The sequence below is a fragment of the Panicum virgatum genome, chromosome 4N, assembly GCF_016808335.1.
Source record: "Panicum virgatum strain AP13 chromosome 4N, P.virgatum_v5, whole genome shotgun sequence".
Classification (NCBI taxonomy): Eukaryota; Viridiplantae; Streptophyta; class Magnoliopsida; order Poales; family Poaceae; genus Panicum; species Panicum virgatum.
This window is the reverse complement of record NC_053148.1, coordinates 21,478,156-21,500,392: the sequence shown is the minus strand read 5'-3', so window position 1 is coordinate 21,500,392 and position 22,237 is coordinate 21,478,156. Positions and strand designations below refer to the sequence as shown.

Genomic DNA, 22,237 nt, shown 5'->3' with positions numbered 1-22,237 from the left:
TTTATTCTTCATGTAAAATTATTTATCTGCGTCTAAATAATTTGTTCGTAAAGCTAAATTATTTATTCGCTTTTGTGGACTGAATTATTCTGCAATATCGACTCACTTGTTCGTGATATTCATTTCCATTAGCTATCCTACACAATTCAAATGTTCTTGATGTTTAATATTTTATTTGTAGTTCATATTGTCAAAATATTTTTCTAGTAGCATAAATTAATTATTTATTATTAAAAAATATTTTTATAATACCATGCAAATATAGACAAGTGTGGTCTTATTTTGAAGATTTTGTTATAAGAAAGACAATAGTGAAATCGAAAGCTCATTTGGATGCTCAGTTTACATGCATAGTTTTTTTGTTTGCATGCATTTGAGTGAGCTCATCATCATTGTCCTACTTTGCATGCACATAATCTCTCTCCTCTTAAAAACGATGCTATGTGTGAAAACTTGTGATACTCCCTCTCTTCCCAATTATTAGTCATTTTGACTTTTTCTAGGCGCATAGTTTTTTTATACATCTAGACATATACGATGTCTAGATGAATAGTAAAATCAATGTATTTAGAAAAATCAAAATAATTAATAATTTGAGACGCAGGGAGTGCATAAACACGTCCCTTGCTCCGGGTCTTTCAAATTTAGTGGGCCTGCAGTATAGGAGTAATTTTTTCTGTCCATTAGCATCAGGATTAGAGAAATCCGTACGAATGAAATAGTGATTTGTAAAATTTGTTAGATTTGGTAAAGTATCTTTTATCTACGCACACCCTCTCTTTAGAGAATTGCAACAACGGCTCTATGACAAGTGGCCCCAGGTATCGACCTTCGACCCTACAAACCAGCGGCAGACAGCGACGCATAAACCCGGACCTCAAAACCCTGTCCAAAACCCTAGCCGCCGTTCCAACCAAAGCGCGCGAACTCCCAGCTCGGCGGCGGCGGCGGCGAGGAGGGGATCGCAGTCGCAGTCCTGCGATGGGGAGCGACATGGAGGCAGAGAATAAGAGGGCTCCGGCGGCCCTGGCCCCCATCGCGAAGCCGCTTGCGGGCAAGAAGCTCGGCAAGCGGACCCTCAAGCTAGTCCGCCGAGGTCTGTATGGTTCCTTTACCTCTTCGCCGTTGGTTTAAGACAATTTCTCATGTTTAGATGCGGTTGTATTAATTTTTTTTGCAGCATCTGAGGCCAAATGCTTGAAGCGAGGAGTCAAGGAGGTTGTCAAGAGTATTCGCCGGGGGAACAAGGGGTTCGTAATTTATACCGCTTTACTCTGTTCATGCATTGTTTATTCATCTGTTTATGGTAAGTAATAGTGAAAAATGGGAACTACCATTCAACATTCGCATTTATTTCATCTTTTTAGGTTCAAGGATAATCATCCGTTGTGACTCCTTGTTGGGACTTGAGCAGTGAGAACTTTGTCAGCAGAGATTCTGAAATAAATTGGACTTTCTAGTGTGATTTAGCAGCTTCTAGCTGGGACACATTAATTAAGTAGGATTTTTGAAAACCTTTCAACTAGAATTTAAACTGTCAAACAGAAATTTCCACCAGAATTGGATCATTCTACTGAGGAGGGGATGAAGGTTATGGATTTCTCTCATGGTGGGCACAATTTCCCGAACCCGAACCCTGAACCCGAATTACACGAACCGATCCAGAATTACCTGAACCCGATATGCTGGATCACTATCTCGGGTAGGAAGTTAAGAAAGCCGAATTTAATTCGGGTAATTTGGGTTTTGACTCCCGGTACCCGAATTACCCGAACTTTATTGAAAACTTAATTGATCATGGCCTAATCCACTCACTTGACCCCAACAACCCCATAAGAGATTAATTTGTTGATTGCTTGTTTGTTTGATTTGTGCAATAATAGTGATATGTTGATCTTATTTTTGTAGTTGATCCCTTTTTTACTTTTTGCTTAATGGGAGAGAAAAGATTTGACAGCTGATCGGGTATTTCGGGTAAACCCGAACCCAAAATTTTGGGTATTCCTTTTTTTTGGGTCAATTTCGGGTAGTATTTCTAGATACCCGAATTACCCGAACGCCCAGGGCTAGATTTCTCAATTGACTATTTGAACTTTCATGTTGAAATTGAGGAAACATTATCTTATGAAAGCTGCGTATTGAGGTGTTGATGGCTGTGGCTGTTGGAGTGGACTTCGATGGTGATTTGGGCAGCAGTGCTTTTCTCTGTTGGATAAGGTGGCAGATGGATTGTTTTTTTTTTTCACCTTTTTTTGACCCAGACCATGGTAGGTTAGAGAGGATGAAGAGGCAATGAGGTGTTTCTTTTTTTTTCTTTTTTGCTAGAGAGGAAGCCAAGAAGAGAATCAATAGACAGCACCTCATGCTGCGATGTTACGTTGCACCAGGCCCAATCAGTCTCTCTTTTTGCAGACTCCTGACCAAATAAGCTGACACTAGTTAACATGTGTGTTTGTCAGTCTAGCGACCCATTCTACTGTTAAGAGAATCCGGTAGTTCGAAGATGCATTGACACGGATGAGAATCAATTGACAGATGCCATCCAAATCAGTCTTTGTTGTCAACGTATTTATGAAAAATATTAGGTGGAGTACAACACAATACATACTTTGACTAGGACTATGGATGCACCTTGCTGACATATTTGGGCCAATATTAATGGCCCCTGGCTCTTACTCAATTCTGATTTGTACTCTGCAATCTGGAGTAGTATTAGTTTCCACCAGTTGAAAATAGTGTTAACTGTCCCCATTAGTTTGGGCTGGAAACTGCTTAGTGCTAAGAACAATGTGAACCCACCCAGTCACTGGTCTATATGCTTCTTAGTTTCAAATTAGCCCAAGTGCGCAACGGGATTTTGAAATTTGGTAATAGGTACTTGACTGGTCAGGTTCACCCTCTTAGTAGTGATAATATGGTACAATCAAACTGATTGTGTGGCAGGTAGAGGCACCCATTCATTGTCATGGCCTAGTAGACCTGTTTTTTTTTCCGGAGTGCCGGCACAACCCATATTCTACAGCATCAGATCCGATCATTACTAGGATACTCTTTGCACTGTAAGTCTGTAACTCTAGCTGTATACATCCTAGTCGACTTATAGGGGGGGGAAGGTGAAATTGATAGCAAGTGGCACATTTACTTAGCCTACTGGATCTTGACATGACTATGATACTTTTATGCATTTTAGCCGATTTTATTTTTAAAAAAAAGGAAGGGAAATTGATAGCAATCAGCGCATTGACTTAGCCTAACTCTACTTCGGTAGGTATATATGATTTCTCTATCAAATTAACCAAGTGCACCAGTTTTCTGACAGAAAAAAATTATTTCTATCTTAAGATATGTTGTTGAATTTGCAATTATCCTCTTATGCAAACCAACAACCTCCTCTGTCATTTACTAAAAATATTAGTTTGTTAGTATCCTAGGCATTTCCTTCAATTATACCATATAGTTAATCTGGGAAACTGTTTCTCCTAGTTGGGAGTTCACTGAGTAGTTAGGCCAATTGGTGTGGTAGCTGTTTACCTAGCTAATATTAGGTTCACCAGGACTTGTCCCATTACCTTCCGATACTAATCTTCATGATGTTCTGTTGACTTCTCCTAAAGGAAGTAGTTGCCATCTGCCTTAATAAATGCATTTATAAGTAAATTACTGATTTGCATTGATGCATTGTTGTTTGCTCATTTTCAAATTTCTAGTCTGGATAATTTGTGCTGCCTGTTTTTTTCCCAATCTTTTCATTAACTTCCCTATGTTTTGCTTTTGTCTTTGTAGATTGTGTGTGATTGCTGGCAACATTTCTCCCATCGATGTAATAACTCATGTTCCGATACTCTGTGAAGAAGCCAATATTCCTTACATATATGTTCCATCAAAAGAGGTATGCTGCACTGAACCTGCAACGCTCACTTTAAATCCTTGTCTTTGTTTTCAGCATGAGCGTGAAAAGGTATAGGTTGTTATGATGCACTCTGACTACGACATGGGAATCACAGTTTTGTACAGATATCCTTAAACCAAGTAGACAGGATGTATATTTTAGTTCATATGTTACATGAATCACAACTAAGACTTAGTTTGGAAAGGACTTATGTTCTCCACATTCACTGATTTTCTTCCCTTATAGTTCTAGGCATCAAAACTGAATGAAAAAGAGAAGCTTGTTCTGTCAAAATGTAGGAATGAAAGAGCATGCACCTAGTTGTCCACTCAAAATGATTAATTTGGTTGCGTCTGCAGCTAATTAAGAGGATGCATAACTCAGATGGCCTTGTCCACCTCTCTGATACCTGTCCTTAATTTCCACTGAAGATTTTTCCCCATTAGTGCTGATCATAGTTTATGGGATCATGAGTTAACTAGTGGCATCAATAAAATATAATGATTTCATTGGACTTATTTTGATTTTCATGAATAGTTGGATTTACCATTTGATTGATACCTAATGTGCTAACAATGAGTGGAAACCTTTTGTTGAAATCAACTACTTAAGTGGAAAAACATCCTTGCTCCTTGCCCTAACATCAATTTCCCCTCTCCTGATGATCACCTCTTTTTTTTATTAGGAGCAATTCTTTATTGTTCAACCTTTTCTGTACCTATAATTTATCCATGCTGGTACTAAGTATTATTTTGTATATATCAGATTTTTGACTGATTGGAACTGTTTGAAGGGAAACTACTTGGAAATTAAGTACCCAATGTCTTATAAAACATTTTCAATTAGCTTGTACTTTCTTTGAATACATGTTTTCACTGATACCCAAAGTCCAGATCATTGTTTTCAAGTCGTCCGACTAATCGTGATTAGTCGCGACTAATCACCCTTATCGGTCCGCCGCTACTGATAAGGGCCACCGACTCAATTACCTCGACTAGAACTCTAGTCGTTCGACTGATCATTGACTAACCACGATTAGTCGTCCGACTAGTGTGTGGACGACTAGTTTTGGTGTGCAGAAACTTTGAGTCTGGGTAATTTTTGGGCTAGTAATTTGGTGGCCCATTAAGTTTAGGTATACAAGTGTCAGCGTTACTTCCAGCTCTAGGCTTCTGGCTACTGCACTTCAAGCCACGGGCCACCCCTGCAAGCAACAACTTGCCAGAATTTCTTATGTTTGGATACTTTGGAGTTTGGATTCTGCAGCAATGTTTTTCTGACGGACAGTGTATCTCTTCTATATATCTTGCTGTTGTTTTGGCTCTAGTCTAGTGCTTTTTTAGTCTAATTCACAAATTAAAACTCACAACTTACAAAGTTAGTGACCATCTCACTATCTGACCATCAATATTATCTTGATATTTGCTTTAAACAACATACTATATTGTATATGGGTCCGATATATAGTATCGATCCTAGAATTTATAGGGCGACTAGACTACGACTGGGACCGACTAGGCTCGACTAATAGAGCTGATCGACGACTAATCGCGACTAATCATCTTATCGATGGTCTTACGACTAGGTTTGATAATACGATTTGAAAACATTGGTCCAGATAACAACCTTTGCTGCAAAATGACCACCTGCCCTGCAGTGTAGCTTTTATTACTAGAAGCTATAGCATATATGCTGTATTTCTAGGACTAGGTATCACTGAAAAGAAGAGAGGAAAACTAAACAGTATAGCAATCAACAATACAATGTCAAATTTTCATGCTGCAGTCCTGATCAGCCAAAAACCCTGATCGAGATAGTCCACATTACAATCATGAGATCCTACTGATGCCTTTTGTTTCCCCTGTTCCCCACAGGATCTCGCAACCGCTGGCACCACCAAGAGGCCGACCTGTTGCGTGCTGGTGATGACCAAGCCAGCCAAGGGGGAGCTCGAGGGCGAGGTCAAGGAGAAGCTCAAGATGGACTACGACCAGGTCACGTCTGAAGTCACCGAGGTCACGTCAGCGATGTTTTAATCTATAAGCAAACTCACGGGGCCAACAGAGGCGCCGAACCGGCATCCTTTGGTCATTTGGTGCCCTGTCTGAAACTCTGTAGAGTGCCAGTGTGACCTATGAGAAAATCAATCGCCTTCCTTTACGAACCGGTTAGATATGCGCCTTTTTTCTCTCTCAATGAACTTGTGGGATAATGCCAGTTCTTAGCTACTAGCAGAATCTTTTTTTTATGAAAATTTAGCCGCATCTGTTTACCTTTGTTCTGTTTTTTTGGTGTGATATTCCACTGCATGTCTGCAGCCTTTTTGCGGTCCTGTGCATCCTCTTCATCAGGACAAAACAGACGTGCTGTGTGTCTGTGCCCCGACCACACGGATCGTGGATCATCCACTGTTGAGCGGCCAGTGTAGCTGCACCTGCTTCTGCGCAGGCCTCAGCCTGAGAGGACGGTGGTGTGTGTGCATTGCAGGTGCAGCCCAGGAGGAGGAAGAAGTGGGCAACTGGCAGCGTGTGTGATGATCGGGACTAGACGGCGCCCGTCCCGGGGCGCGGTCTATCCTTTCTTGGCGTCCTGGCCGCGCGGCCTGCCTGCCGGCCTTGTCCGGGGGTGGCGCAAGGCGACGGCGGCAGGGCTCCGGTGATGGATGGTCCAGGACTCCAGGTCAGGCCAGAGCTGGGGGCTCTGGTGATTGATAGTGGGGAGGAGGGGGGCTAGTCCGCTAGCGAACACGTACGAGAGCTCGGCCGGCTTGGCTTGGATTGTGACCATCTGTCAGGGTGGCGAGGCGATTGCGTCAGGGCATGGTCTGGTCTGGTCCGGACTGGGTAAAATCCCTGCGGCAAACGCTGGAGGACGGTGGCGCGCGGTCCCCCTCGGCCCTCGCCTTTTGTAGCTTAGGCACATGCTATTCACCGTGTTCTCTCGTTAGGAACGGCTAGACGTTTACTACCGCGGGATGCTTTCTTTTGCTATGCGGTTTCTGCCCCTTTTTGGCCTACAATGGCCGTGTTTGGATTCCAAAGGCTAGAATTATTTGGGCTAAAGCTAATTAACTCAAGCAAATAGCCTTCCAATGAAATAGCTCTTGACATGTTTGGATCCAAGAGTTATTTAACCTTTAAAGCACATTTTCCATCATTGGAGCCTTATCACCTTTCTTGTTATGGTGGGTCTCACTTAAAATAGTCCAAATAATCACCCTTTAGGTGTGATAGTCTTTTAAAGTACACTATTTATAAATAGCCAAGAACTAGTCCTCATGTTTGGAAATTTTAGACTATTTTAGACTAAAAATAGCTCTAGCCTTGGATCCAAACACACCCAATGTACGTCCTCATGGTCACAACACTTTCCAACCATTAGCATGCACAATGAGATGATATTAATACGTTCTGTATGTGTAACACAAAACATCTGTCGAAACTCGAAACTCGGATAAAGAAGAAAGAGACTGACGCCAGCGGCATGGAAATCCAAGGCCAACTTAAGAAAGGAAAAAAGAAAGGTCCCTCGAACTGTTTCAAGGTAAATCAAATAAATGTTGGGCAAAGCTGCTCAAACTATTGCAAACTGTAACCCTGAACCAAACGAAGATAGACGTGACAGTTAGTAAAACAAGAGGCTTGTGCTAGGCATTGTATACCCGGTGTTCTCGGTCCATCTTATCAACTCTATTCAATAAAATATCAGATTAGACAAAAAAAAAAACTGAATTCATTGTACTCATTTAAAAAACATGACAAGCATTTGTTGGGATAAAGATATTTGGGATCTTACTGGGAGTTCCTTTGGTGCTGGAAAGGATGGAATTCATATGCTCAATCATTGGCACTTTAATTGTAGCAAGTGGTCCCGAACCAATTTGTCAATACCTGGCGTTGGTCACAATCTGCCAACTTTCTTTTGTTTGTCTGGCTCCTAAACTAATAAATACGATGCACTTCATATCAAAAAACTTGGATGCCACTTGACACATCCCTGCAAACTTTTTATCGAGAATGTTAGGCCATTCTCAATGGGCATTTCATGTTTATATTTTCAAGAAAGCCACATAAGCAAGATGACATTTAATGGATGGTTGAAATAGCTTCACACAGTGCACAATTTCATTGTTTGTTATTTTCAAGACTACATGCAAAACACATTGTATCTTGAAAACATATTGTATACATGGTTCCATATATAGTGATAAAAACTCATTTTACCTCTCTTCAATAATTCTTCACCACATCACCAAAAACGCTGACATGACACTCTATTTAATAAGAATAATAAGAATGAAACTCCCGTTGAAAATGGTCCAAGGAACATTCTTATACCGTAATTGTGAAGCTAAATGACATGTTAAGAAAAAGATTAGCAATGCAAAGATGTCCATAAACAAAACAGGTGTCACGATTCTGTTATTAGGTAAAGTACCACTTCCGGAATTACACATCGAAGCACATATATATTCATATGCTCCGCAGCAACGGTTAGTTTCCCATCCAGCTCTTGGTGGCAATGGAAAAAGGAAAGAGAAAAAGCAGCTCAAGACAGCTGCCTACACGGCATTTTGGTAATGGTAGCAGAATATTCTTTTTCTTTTTCCCCCCTTATCAGTGAAGAATTGACCTTGACCATTTATGGAGAATCAAATTAGGCAAGCCGCAAGCTGCAAGCTGCTTGCGTAGTGAACTTTGAATTTATTTACCCGAAAAAAAGATGCCACAGAGAATCAGAAAAAGCAAAGGCATGAACTCAAGTGCTCGGCATGTGGACGCAATTATTCTGTGCTTGGCGCGAAGTTTGTGTAAAGTATTTTTATTTTTTGTTTGAGCAGCAAGAGAAAGCAGTAGCATCAGTTGAAGCCTTGAAGGGAATGGTCGGAATGGAAGTGGATACTGGAGAGTGGAGACAGAGGCGAGGAAAAAGCGGGAGAACTAGCAAGCAAACAGAGATACCATGCACGCACGCGCGCGCTTGCTTCTTGAGAAATGAGCAGTACTCACTCCTGGCTGTGATGAGTGAATTGTCAACCGTGCGGTATGATCGTATGCTTGGTCTTTGGTTGCAGGTACACGGGCGTCGAGTGTCGACGGAGAATTGCCGTGGAGGAGCTCAGGCCGGGCGGCAGCTGTGGCGCCCACTCCTGGATCGAGGGCGCAAGCAGCGACGGATGGCGGGTTTCTTGGTTTGCGCCACAAAACCAAGCTGGCGGACGGCGGTTGAAGACGCCAAGTCGTGGAGGCACGGGCGTCGGTCTCGGGACTGGCGGAGGAACGGGCATCGATGGCGTCTAGGGCCTCGCTGCGGGCGAGGAGGTGACGGGCCGTCAGAAGGCCGAGGCGGGAACGGCGTCTAGGGCCACGGCGTGGAGGCGGGAATCTTTCCGCGCGTGGAGTTTTGGCGGTTTTCTCAAAACCGGCCACCTACCCGGGTTTCGCGGACCCTCCAAAACCGCGGATCGGATCTTCGACATGGCGGCATCGCGGAGAAGACTTCGTTTCGAAGAAAGAACCTCAGCCGTCAGATGAGATAGTGTACAGGGTTCTGCAGCTCCGACCGGTCTGACCGGTCCCTAGGACCGGTCTGACCGGTCTGGGCGCGGCTGGGGTATTTAAGTCTCCTCTCACCTGCCCGTGGGAGTCGAGTCTCTTGAGTCCTTTTCTATTTTCTCCTTCCCCTTCCTCCTACTCTAGGTTAGGGCCAAGGTCTCCAACGCAAAGGAGGATTAGGTTATAGCTAATCTCTCTAATCAAGAGGGTGGATGATAGGGTGGTAGGCTCTAGCCTTGTATAGGTTAATTCCTCTGAGATTCATGAATGAAATCGGTTTAAGATTCACCCTTGTGTGCTGAGTTTTCGTCCTCCCGTTCCTCCCTTGCGTTTTTTGGCTCGAATTCTCCTCTTTTGGTGTGTTTTGTGTTTGAAGGAGACAAGCCCTTGGATTCGTTTTTGCTGAACTCATTGTGACGATTCTAATCCATCTAGCCTAGTTCCAAACCCCCTAGAATCGCGAGTTCTCACGAATTGGAGTTTTTCACGTTCTTGAGTAAACCACAATCCACTTTGATCTTCCCTCGAATTCTCAAGTTCCTTTAATCTTTTAGGAGAGATCTCTTAGGGATATGTTCACGAGACAGTTGTGAAGGTATCCTCTAAGTTTCGTTGGATTTGGACTTCGTTTGCTCAAGATTTAACATTTGAAGCCTTTTTCACAGGCTCTCTGGGAGCAACTGGTCTCACCGATGTCGACCACCGGTCTGACCAGTCCGACCGGTCTGACCGGGGTGCTGCACCGGTCTGACCGGTCCTTGGCTGTGAGGTTTGCAAATTTTCTCGTTCGCTTTCATGTTTTCTCTCGCTCGTTCCTAGGGTCTATTTGTGTTGGTTTATCTCTTCCATAGCTATTCCACACTTCACCTAGAACTCTAGGGGTTGGGTGCGCAATTGGGAGATAGGCCGTACTTTTGCTTCGGCGAAAGTTTTTATCAGCTCCCATTCACCCCCGCCCCTCTGGTCGCCTTTTTGGTCCCTCAATTGTTATCAGAGCTTGGTTAAGGTTTTTATTACCCTAACCGGTTCAAAAACCATTTCGCGACCATGGCGTGTCTTGGTAAGATCCCTGTATTTACTGGCGAGGACTATGCCTACTGGAAGGTTCGCATGCGGGCTTTCTTGCAGAGCTTAGGAGCCGAGGTTTGGGATATAATCAAGAATCAGGCTTACGAGGTGCTTGCCGTTCGAACCACTCCTCTGCAAGTGACCGAGCACGAGGCTAACGCCAAGGCTGTCAATGCCTTGTTCGCTGGCATTTCTTGTGCAGAGTTCTCACGCGTCCAGGGTTTTCAGGAAACCCACAAGGTTTGGACGTGCCTTGAGAACTACCACGAGGGCACACCTCAGGTTAAGGCTAGGCTTTTCGAGACTCACCAGCGTGAATATGAGAACCTCACACAGGGGCCGGGTGAGAGCATTGGCGATATGTTCAGTCGGTTTCAATCGATTGTGAATAAAGTCAGTGCGAACAGATCTGATGATGCCCTTGACTACATAGAGCATGAGAAGGCTCTCAAGTTGCTCTACGCACTTGACCGCTCTGTGTGGGATCTCAAGGTGAACATGATCATCGAGTCTGCAGGCTATGAGACTCTGACCGTGAACGAGCTCTTTAGCAAGCTCAAGGCCACTGATGTGGATAACCAAACACGAGCCAAGCTCAATGGTGCCCCTCCTTCCAAGAGCATCGCTCTTATGACTGACTCAGGTGGATCGAGCTCTAACGCTAACTCTGCTCTTGGTTTTTCTCTTGCCTCTTTGCCTTCTGTTACAGATGAGCAGTTAGAGACGCTGGGCGACGACGACTTGTGCCTCCTCATCAACAAGTTCCAGCGTGTCTACCACAACAGGCAGAGGAGGAAGAACCCCGGGTGCTACCACTGCGGCGATCCGAACCACTTCGTCGCCGACTGCCCCAAGAAGTCCGGCGGTGGCCAGAACAACAACTTCGACTACTACCGCCACCGCCACCGCGACGAGGGAGGCTCCAACAAGGAGCGTCGGTGCCACAAGCACCGCAGTCGTGACCGGGACAATGGAGGGCGCTTCGACAAGGAGTCGCTCAAGAAACGCCTCCAGTACAAGGCCAAGGAGCGGGAGAAGGCTTTCTTGGCGCAGCTCAGCGACCTCGACAAGAGCTCCGACACCGACCGCTCTTCTTCACCTACCTCCGACGACGATGACAAGAAGAAGAAGTGGGACACGGAAGCCACCGGCTTCATCGGCCTTTGCTTGGCGGCCGGTCGGCGCAAGAGTTTCTGCACCATGGCGGGCGAGGCCAATGGTGCTCGTGCGTCTCCAGGTGGGCATGCTACACCAACGCACGACGACTCTTCTCCTGGATCCGAGAGTGATTCAGAGGTAAACTGCACTATCGACCTGCTTGATACTGAGGTTAGGGAGTTGTACGCCGCTCTCGACAATCAGAAAAGGCTGCTTAAGGAAGCAGCTAGAGAGCGTAAGAAGCTTAGGGCTGAGCTGGCTTGTGCTAGAGAGAAATCTGGTGAGGAAGAGTGCACTGGCTGCATATCTCACATGAATGATCTTGTTGCTCTCCGTGCCAAGCATGATGAGAACGTAGCGAACTTGGATGTTGCCAAGACTTCGCTTGCTGATGTGTCTCACGAGCTAGCCAAGGCCAAGCATGAGCTTGAATTGGCCAATGACGCTCCTATTGTTAGTGATGTACTTGAATGTGATGAGTGCTCCATCTTTAAGTCTGATCTAGCTTCTTTGCAGTCTAAGTTTGCTGCTGTTGTATGTGAGCTAGAGGAGCTTAGGTCTAGGCCTGTTCTGCTTGGTGCTTGTAAGCTTTGTCCCACGCTTAGGTCGGAGCTACATGAGAAGAACGCTTTGGTTAAGTCTTTGGGGAAGACTAAGGTCGAGGAGTCTAGCCCACCTAATGATTGTCTTGTTTGCCCTGGTCTGATTTCTGATTTGGATGATCTTGCGGTAGAGAAAACCAACTTGGAGAATGAGAACACATATCTTAGAGCAATTCTTAGTTGGGTTCCTGCTAGTGAGCCGCAGTTGGGCATGATGATCAAGCAGTTTAAGTGTGGTGACAGATTTGGGGTCCGTTACACCTACACGAAGTCAGACTTTGACATGTTGTATGGTAAGATCGGCAACACTGCTGGAGTTCCGAGTGCTCTAAACACTGCTAGTACAAGCACGCAGCCTTCGCTTGTTGACCCCGTGGATGGTGTGCTTAAAGAACCATCAAAAGCACCTCCATAGAAGCAGGTTTGGGTTCCAAAGCCCAATGAGCTGAGGAATCCCCTCGATACGCTCCCTGCTGCCGCAGCCCAGGTTGCCCAGAAGAAGGGGCTGCTCCTCCCCGTCCAAAGGCAAGGCCTAAGAGAGAGGTGAGGTACCACTGCGAGTACTGTGACAGAGACGGACATCTGGAGGAGTTTTGCTTCAGGAGGAAGCAAGCTGTGAGGCGTGAGCAGGAGAGACGTAACTCGGACATGTACTCTGCTCGGGTGCATGGTCCTCCTTGGCGTGGTGATAGGCAAGATATTAGGGCGCGCCGTGTAGGTGGAGGACAGGGAGACGGTGGTGCTTACCGTGCTCCAGCGAGTGGTCGCTTTGCTGGTCGTGCTCCTGGTTGTCCTCAGTACGGCTATGGACCACGGGACCGAGACTTTGGAGGAGGTTACAATGCACCACGCTTTCCTCGCGGTGGTGGTCATCAGCCTCGCGGTAGATGGGATGGGGGATATGTTTTGCCTGATTTTGCTAACCCTTCTGTAGAGGAAGTGGCTCGACACTATTTTGCTTTACACTTTGCTAACCCCAGTGTTGAGACATTTGCTCACCCTTTGTCTCACTACTGATGTGCAGGTTGGAGGCTTGGAGAACAGATGGATCATGGACTCCGGTTGTTCGCGCCATATGACCGGGAATGACAAATGGTTCTCCAGCCTCACCCCGATGCGCTCAAAGGAGTACATTGTGTTCGGGGACAATGGAAAAGGAAGAGTACGTGGAATTGGCGCTGTTTGTGTTTCTGATCGCTTTACCCCGAGAGAAGTTGCTTTGGTTTCGAACCTTGGGTTCAATTTGCTCTCTGTTTCACAACTTCTTGATGAGGGGTTTGAAGTTCGCTTCAAGGAGGGTTGTTCTCGTGTTTTAGATTCCAGGGCAGATTTGGTTTGCCGGATTTTACCTCGCGATTGGATTTTCTTGGTTGACTTCTCTGGAACTTCTCTTGGTCCTCCTTGTTGCTTGGTGGCTGGTCCTTCTTCTAACTTGTGGAAGTGGCATAGGAGATTTGGACATTTGAGCTTTGGCTTGTTGTCGAGACTTAGCTCACTTGGCCTAATTCGAGGATTGCCCAAATTGAAGTTTGAGAAGGATCTTGTTTGCCATCCGTGTCACCACGGGAAGATGGTTGCCACCTCCCATCCGCTTGTTAATCAAGTGATGACCACTCACCGTGGAGAGTTACTACATATGGACACTGTTGGTCCTTCTCGGGTGATGTCTGTTGGTGGGAAGTGGTACATTCTTGTGATCGTGGATGACTTTTCTCGCTATTCTTGGGTCTTTTTCATGAGAACCAAGGATGAGGCTTTCGAGTTTGTTCGAAACTTGATCTTGAGGTTGAAAAATGAGCTACCCCAGACCATGAGAGCGATTCGCAGTGACAATGGCACAGAATTCAAAAATGCTCGTTTTGACACCTTTTGCAGTGATTAAGGTCTTGAACACCAGTACTCTTCCCCCTACACTCCACAGCAGAATGGAGTTGTAGAAGGAAGAATCGGACGTTGGTTGAGATGGCTAGGACGATGCTCGATGAGCATAGGACTCAAGTGCTCGGCATGTGGACGCAATTATTCTGTGCTTGGCGCAAAGTTTGTGTAAAGTATTTTTATTTTTGTTTGGGCAGCAAGAGAAAGCAGTAGCATCAGTTGAAGCCTTGAAGGGAATGGTCGGAATGGAAGTGGATACTGGAGAGTGGAGACAGAGGCGAGGAAAAAGCGGGAGAACTAGCAAGCAAACAGAGATACCATGCACGCACGCGCGCGCTTGCTTCTTGAGAAATGAGCAGTACTCACTCCTGGCTGTGATGAGTGAATTGTCAACCGTGCGGTATGATCGTATGCTTGGTCTTTGGTTGCAGGTACACGGGCGTCGAGTGTCGACGGAGAATTGCCGTGGAGGAGCTCAGGCCGGGCGGCAGCTGTGGCGCCCACTCCTGGATCGAGGGCGCAAGCAGCGACGGATGGCGGGTTTCTTGGTTTGCGCCACAAAACCAAGCTGGCGGACGGCGGTTGAAGACGCCAAGTCGTGGAGGCACGGGCGTCGGTCTCGGGACTGGCAGAGGAACGGGCATCGATGGCGTCTAGGGCCTCGCTGCGGGCGAGGAGGTGACGGGCCGTCAGAAGGCCGAGGCGGGAACGGCGTCTAGGGCCACGGCGTGGAGGCGGGAATCTTTCCGCGCGTGGAGTTTTGGCGGTTTTCTCAAAACCGGCCACCTACCCGGGTTTCGCGGACCCTCCAAAACCGCGGATCGGATCTTCGACATGGCGGCATCGCGGAGAAGACTTCGTTTCGAAGAAAGAACCTCAGCCGTCAGATGAGATAGTGTACAGGGTTCTGCAGCTCCGACCGGTCTGACCGGTCCCTAGGACCGGTCTGACCGGTCTGGGCGCGGCTGGGGTATTTAAGTCTCCTCTCACCTGCCCGTGGGAGTCGAGTCTCTTGAGTCCTTTTCTATTTTCTCCTTCCCCTTCCTCCTACTCTAGGTTAGGGCCAAGGTCTCCAACGCAAAGGAGGATTAGGTTATAGCTAATCTCTCTAATCAAGAGGGTGGATGATAGGGTGGTAGGCTCTAGCCTTGTATAGGTTAATTCCTCTGAGATTCATGAATGAAATCGGTTTAAGATTCACCCTTGTGTGCTGAGTTTTCGTCCTCCCGTTCCTCCCTTGCGTTTTTTGGCTCGAATTCTCCTCTTTTGGTGTGTTTTGTGTTTGAAGGAGACAAGCCCTTGGATTCGTTTTTGCTGAACTCATTGTGACGATTCTAATCCATCTAGCCTAGTGCCAAACCCCCTAGAATCGCGAGTTCTCACGAATTGGAGTTTTTCACGTTCTTGAGTAAACCACAATCCACTTTGATCTTCCCTCGAATTCTCAAGTTCCTTTAATCTTTTGGGAGAGATCTCTTAGGGATATGTTCACGAGACAGTTGTGAAGGTATCCTCTAAGTTTCGTTGGATTTGGACTTCGTTTGCTCAAGATTTAACATTTGTAGCCTTTTTCACAGGCTCTCTGGGAGCAACTGGTCTGACCGGTGTCGACCACCGGTCTGACCAGTCCGACCGGTCTGACCGGGGTGCTGCACCGGTCTGACCGGTCCTTGGCTGTGAGGTTTGCAAATTTTCTCGTTCGCTTCCATGTTTTCTCTCGCTCGTTCCTAGGGTCTATTTGTGTTGGTTTATCTCTTCCATAGCTATTCCACACTTCACCTAGAACTCTAGGGGTTGGGTGTGCAATTGGGAGATAGGCCGTACTTTTGCTTCGGCGAAAGTTTTTATCAGCTCCCATTCACCCCCCCCCCCTCTGGTCGCCTTTTTGGTCCCTCAATTGTTATCAGAGCTTGGTTAAGGTTTTTATTACCCTAACCGGTTCAAAAACCATTTGGCGACCATGGCGTGTCTTGGTAAGATCCCTGTATTTACCGGCGAGGACTATGCCTACTGGAAGGTTCGCATGCGGGCTTTCTTGCAGAGCTTAGGAGCCGAGGTTTGGGATATAACCAAGAATCAGGCTTACGAGGTGCTTGCCGTTCGGACTACTCCTCTGCAAGTGACCGAGCACGAGGCTAACGCCAAGGCTGTCAATGCCTTGTTCGCTGGCATTTCTCGTGCAGAGTTCTCACGCGTCCAGGGTTTTTAGGAAGCCCACAAGGTTTGGACGTGCCTTGAGAACTACCACGAGGGCACACCTCAGGTTAAGGCTAGGCTTTTCGAGACTCACCGGCGTGAATATGAGAACTTCACACAGGGGCCGGGTGAGAGCATTGGCGACATGTTCAGTCGGTATCAATCGATTGTGAACAAAGTCAGTGCGAACAGATCTGATGATGCCCTTGACTACACAGAGCATGAGAAGGCTCTCAAGTTGCTCTACGCACTTGACCGCTCTGTGTGGGATCTCAAGGTGAACATGATCATCGAGTCTGCAGGCTATGAGACTCTGACCGTGAACGAGCTCTTTAACAAGCTCAAGGCCACTGATGTGGATAACCAAACACGAGCCAAGCTCAATGGTGCCCCTCCTTCCAAGAGCATCGCTCTTATGACTGACTCAGGTGGATCGAGCTCTAACGCTAACTCTGCTCTTGGCTTTTCTCTTGCCTCTTTGCCTTCTGTTACAGATGAGCAGTTAGAGACGCTGGGCGACGATGACTTGTGCCTCCTCATCAACAAGTTCCAACGTGTCTACCACAACAGGCAGAGGAGCAAGAACCCCGGGTCCTACCACTGCGGCGATCCGAACCACTTCGTCGCCGACTGCCCCAAGAAGTCCGGCGGTGGCCAGAACAACAACTTCGACTACTACCGCCACCGCCACCGCGACGAGGGAGGCTCCAACAAGGAGCGTCGGCGCCACAAGCACCGCAGTCGTGACCGGGACAATGGAGGGCGCTTCGACAAGGAGTCGCTCAAGAAGCGCCTCCAGTACAAGGCCAAGGAGCGGGAGAAGGCTTTCTTGGCGCAGCTCAGCGACCTCGACAAGAGCTCCGACACCGACCGCTCTTCTTCACCTACCTCCGACGACGATGACAAGAAGAAGAAGTGGGACACGGAAGCCACCGGCTTCATCGGCCTTTGCTTGGCGGCCGGTCGGCGCAAGAGTTTCTGCACCATGGCGGGCGAGGCCAATGGTGCTCGTGCGTCTCCAGGTGGGCATGCTACACCAACGCACGACGACTCTTCTCCTGGATCCGAGAGTGATTCAGAGGTAAACTCCACTATCGACCTGCTTGATACTGAGGTTAGGGAGTTGTACGCCGCTCTCGACAATCAGAAAAGGCTGCTTAAGGAAGCAGCTAGAGAGCGTAAGAAGCTTAGGGCTGAGCTGGCTTGTGCTAGAGAGAAATCTGGTGAGGATGAGTGCGCTGGCTGCATATCTCACATGAATGATCTTGTTGCTCTCCGTGCCAAGCATGATGAGAACGTAGCGAACTTGGATGTTGCCAAGACTTCGCTTGCTGATGTGTCTCACGAGCTAGCCAAGGCCAAGCATGAGCTTGAATTGGCCAATGACGCTCCTATTGTTAGTGATGTACTTGAATGTGATGAGTGCTCCATCTTTAAGTCTGATCTAGCTTCTTTGCAGTCTAAGTTTGCTGCTATTGTATGTGAGCTAGAGGAGCTTAGGTCTAGGCCTGTTCTGCTTGGTGCTTGTAAGCTTTGTCCCACGCTTAGGTCGGAGCTATATGAGAAGAACGCTTTGGTTAAGTCTTTGGGGAAGACTAAGGTCGAGGAGTCTAGCCCACCAAATGATTGTCTTGTTTGCCCTGGTCTGATTTCTGATTTGGATGATCTTGCGGTAGAGAAAACCAACTTGGAGAATGAGAACACATATCTTAGGGCAATTCTTAGTTGGGATCCTGCTAGTGAGCCGCAGTTGGGCATGATGATCAAGCAGTTTAAGTGTGGTGACAGATTTGGGGTTCGTTACACCTACACGAAGTCAGACTTTGACATGTTGTATGGTAAGATCGGCAATGCTGCTAGAGTTCCGAGTGCTCTAAACACTGCGAGTACAAGCACGCAGCCTTCGCTTGTTGACCCCGTGGATGGTGTGCTTAAAGAACCATCAAAAGCACCTCCACAGAAGCAGGTTTGGGTTCCAAAGCCCAATGAGCTGAGGAATCCCCTCGATACGCTCCCTGCTGCCGCAGCCCAGGTTGCCCAGAAGAAGGGGCTGCTCCTCCCCGTCCAAAGGCAAGGCCTAAGAGAGAGGTGAGGTACCACTGTGAGTACTGTGACAGAGACGGACATCTGGAGGAATTTTTCTTTAGGAGGAAGCAAGCTGTGAGGCGTGAGCAGGAGAGACGTAACTCAGACATGTACTCTGCTCGGGTGCATGGTCCTCCTTGGCGTGGTGATAGGCAAGATGTTAGGGCGCGCCTTGTAGGTGGAGGACAAGGAGACGGTGGTGCTTACCGTGCTCCAGCGAGTGGTCGCTTTGCCGGTCGTGCTCCTGGTCGTCCTCAGTACGGCTATGGACCACGGGACCGAGACTTTGCAGGAGGTTACGATGCACCACGCTTTCCTCGCGGTGGTGGTCATCAGCCTCGCGGTAGATGGGATGGGGGATATGTTTTGCCTGATTTTGCTAACCCTTCTGTAGAGGAAGTGGCTCGACACTATTTTGCTTTACACTTTGCTAACCCCAGTGTTGAGACATTTGCTCACCCTTTGTCTCACTACTGATGTGCAGGTTGGAGGCTTGGAGAACAGATTGATCATGGACTCCGGTTGTTCGCGCCATATGACCGGGAATGACAAATGGTTCTCCAGCCTCACCCCGATGCGCTCAAAGGAGTACATTGTGTTCGGGGACAATGGAAAAGAAAGAGTACGTGGAATTGGCGCTGTTTGTGTTTCTGATCGCTTTACCCTGAGAGAAGTTGCTTTGGTTTCGAACCTTGGGTTCAATTTGCTCTCTGTTTCGCAACTTCTTGATGAGGGGTTTGAAGTTCGCTTCAAGGAGGGTTGTTCTCGTGTTTTAGATTCCAGGGGAGATTTGGTTTGCCGGATTTTACCTCGCGATTGGATTTTCTTGGTTGACTTCTCTAGAACTTCTCTTGGTCCTCCTTGTTGCTTGGTGGCTGGTCCTTCTTCTGACTTGTGGAAGTGGCATAGGAGATTTGGACATTTGAGCTTTGGCTTGTTGTCGAGACTTAGCTCACTTGGCCTAATTCGAGAATTGCCCAAATTGAAGTTTGAGAAGGATCTTGTTTTCCATCCGTGTCACCACGGGAAGATGGTTGCCACCTCCCATCCGCTTGTTAATCAAGTGATGACCACTCACCGTGGAGAGTTACTACATATGGACACTGTTGGTCCTTCTCGGGTGATGTCTGTTGGTGGAAAGTGGTACATTCTTGTGATCGTGGATGACTTTTCTCGCTATTCTTGGGTCTTTTTCATGAGAACCAAGGATGAGGCTTTCGAGTTTGTTCGAAACTTGATCTTGAGGTTGAAAAACGAGCTACCCCAGACCATGAGAGCGATTCGCAGTGACAATGGCACAGAATTCAAAAATGCTCGTTTTGACACCTTTTGCAGTGATTAAGGTCTTGAACACCAGTACTCTTCCCCCTACACTCCACAGCAGAATGGAGTTGTAGAAGGAAGAATCGGACGTTGGTTGAGATGGATAGGACGATGCTCGATGAGCATAGGACTCCTAGAAAGTACTGGGCTGAGGCAGTTAACACCGCCATTCTTGCGTGCTTTTATGCACAAGACTTCTTATGAGTTGCGATTTGGACGCCAACCCCGTATTGACCATCTCAGAGTTTTCGGTTGCCGGTGTTTTGTGCTAAAGGAAGGAAATCTTGATAAGTTTGAGTCTCGATCGTCTGAAGGCATTTTTATCGGTTATGCTTCTCACTCTAGAGCTTACCGTGTGCTGATTATTGATACTAACATCGTCAGAGAGACTTGTGAAGTCGCTTTTGACGAGACTGCACCGTGCAATTCTTCTATCTTTGAGGTTGCAGGAGATGATGAGCTCGGCACCCCCATCTTTGAAGATGAGGAGCAAGAAGCTTCGGAGGGTGATGCTGAGGCTACCACGCGTGTTGTGGACCCAGCCGCCTCCGCCACGAGCTCGGACGATGATGACGGCCCCGACTCATCAAGTGGGAGATTGAGGAATGAGCAGTACTCACTCCTGGCTGTGATTAGTGAATTGTTAACCGTGCGGTGTGATCGTGTGCTTGGTCTTTGGTTGCAGGTACATGGGCATCGAGTGTCGACGAAGAGTTGCCGTGGAGGAGCTCAGGCGGGGCGGCAGCTGTGGCGTCCACTCCTAGATCGAGGGCGCAAGCAGCGACGTATGGTGGGTTTTTTGGTTTGCGCCACAAAACCAAGCTGGCGGACGGCGGTTGAAGACGCCAAGTCGTGGAGGCACGGGCGTCGGTCTCGGGATTGGCGGAGGAACGGGCGTCGATAGCATCTAGGGCCTCGCTGCGGGCGAGGAGGTGACGGGCGTCGGGCGGCGTCTAGGGCCGTCAGAAGGCCGAGTCGGGAACAGCGTCTAGGGCCACGGCGTGGAGGCGGGAATCTTCCCGCGCGTGGAGTTTTGGCGGTTTTTCTCAAAATCGGCCACCTACCCGGGTTTCGCGGACCCTCCAAAACTGCGGATCGGATCTTCATCGACGTGGCGGAATCGCGGAGAAGACTTTGTTTCGAAGAAAGAACCTCAGCCATCAGATGAGATCGTGTACAGGGTTCTGCAGCTCCGACCGGTCTGACCGGTCTGGGCGCGGCTGGGGTATTTAAGTCTCCTCTCACCTGCCCGTGGGAGTCGAGTCTCTTTAGTCCTTTTCTGTTTTCTCCTTCCCCTTCCTCCTGCTCCAGGTTAAGGCCAAGGTCTCCAACGCAAAGGAGGATTAGGTTATAGCTAATCTCTCTAATCAAGAGGGTGGATGATAGGGTGGTAGGCTCTAGCCTTGTATAGGTTAATTCCTCTGAGATTCATGAATGAAATCGGTTTAATATTCACCCTTGTGTGATGAGTTTTCGTCCTCCCCTTCCTCCCTTGCGTTTTTGGGCTCGAATTCTCCTCTTTTGGTGTGTTTTGTGTTTGAAGGAGACAAGCCCTTGGATTCGTATTTTGCTGAACTCGTTGTGACGATTCTAATCCATCTAGCCTAGTTCCAAACCCCCTAGAATCGCGAGTTCTCACGAATTGGAGTTTTCACGTTCTTGAGTAAACCCCAATCCACTTTGATCTTCCCTCGAATTCTCAAGTTCCTTTAATCTTTTGGGAGAGATCTCTTGGGGATATGTTCACGGGACAGTTGTGAAGGTATCCTCTAAGTTTCGTTGGATTTGGACTTTGTTTGCTCAAGATTCAACATTTGAAGCCTTTTTCACGGGCTCTCTGGGAGCAACTGGTCTGACCGGTGTCGACCACCGGTCTGACCAGTCCGACCGGTCTGACCGGGGTGCTGCACCGGTCTGACCGGTCCCTGGCTGTGAGGTTTTGCAGATTTTCTCGTTCGCTTTCATGTTTTCTCTCACTCGTTCCTAGGGTCTATTTGTGTTGGTTTATCTCTTCCATAGCTATTCCACACTTCACCTAGAACTCTAGGGGTTGGGTGCGCAATTGGGAGATACGCCGTACTTTTGCTTTGGCGAAAATTTTAATCGGCTCCCATTCACCCCCTTTAGTCGCCTTTTCGGTCCCTCACTTCTCGAGTAGGCCTCCCGCGCAACCAACACTCAGAGCTCTCACCACCAGGACGGCAGGACTCCAAGCGGGGATGTTTAGATTCTGTTCTCTTGGGATGAGGCCTGAAAGTCCAGGCACGCCCCTCCACAGCCCAATATGGTAATACGCATTTCTAATCAGTGGCAGTATAGTATATTAGTATGGGCAAGAGGTATAGTCTATATCCATAAACCACCCTAAAAGCCAACAGGTCCATTTCATTTTGACGGCACTGCATGAACCCTGCGGCACTTCTGTTCGATTTTGCGTTTGATCCTTATAAAACCATCTCCAGCAGATTTGGTATAATTTATGC

At 47.5% G+C, this 22,237-nt stretch overlaps 1 protein-coding gene across 1 annotated transcript; it reads left to right on the top strand.

Annotated features, from left to right (window-relative positions):
• The first annotated feature begins 843 nt into the window (after positions 1-843).
• Positions 844-6,170, top strand: LOC120670268 (H/ACA ribonucleoprotein complex subunit 2-like protein). Its single transcript, XM_039950357.1, has 4 exons — positions 844-1,096; positions 1,181-1,250; positions 3,784-3,889; positions 5,764-6,170. Exons 1-4 carry the CDS (start codon positions 982-984, stop codon positions 5,923-5,925), a joined length of 453 nt encoding a protein of 150 aa, XP_039806291.1. The 5' UTR covers positions 844-981; the 3' UTR covers positions 5,926-6,170.
• The last annotated feature ends 16,067 nt before the right edge of the window (positions 6,171-22,237 follow it).

Coding starts and splice junctions, on each gene's coding strand:
- LOC120670268 (XM_039950357.1), top strand. CDS start 982: ATGGGGAGCGACATGGAGGCAGAGAATAAGAGGGCTCCGGCGGCCCTG. Junction 1,251..3,783: donor ATTCGCCGGGGGAACAAGGG/GTTCGTAATTTA, acceptor TTGTCTTTGTAG/ATTGTGTGTGATTGCTGGCA. Junction 3,890..5,763: donor TATATGTTCCATCAAAAGAG/GTATGCTGCACT, acceptor TGTTCCCCACAG/GATCTCGCAACCGCTGGCAC.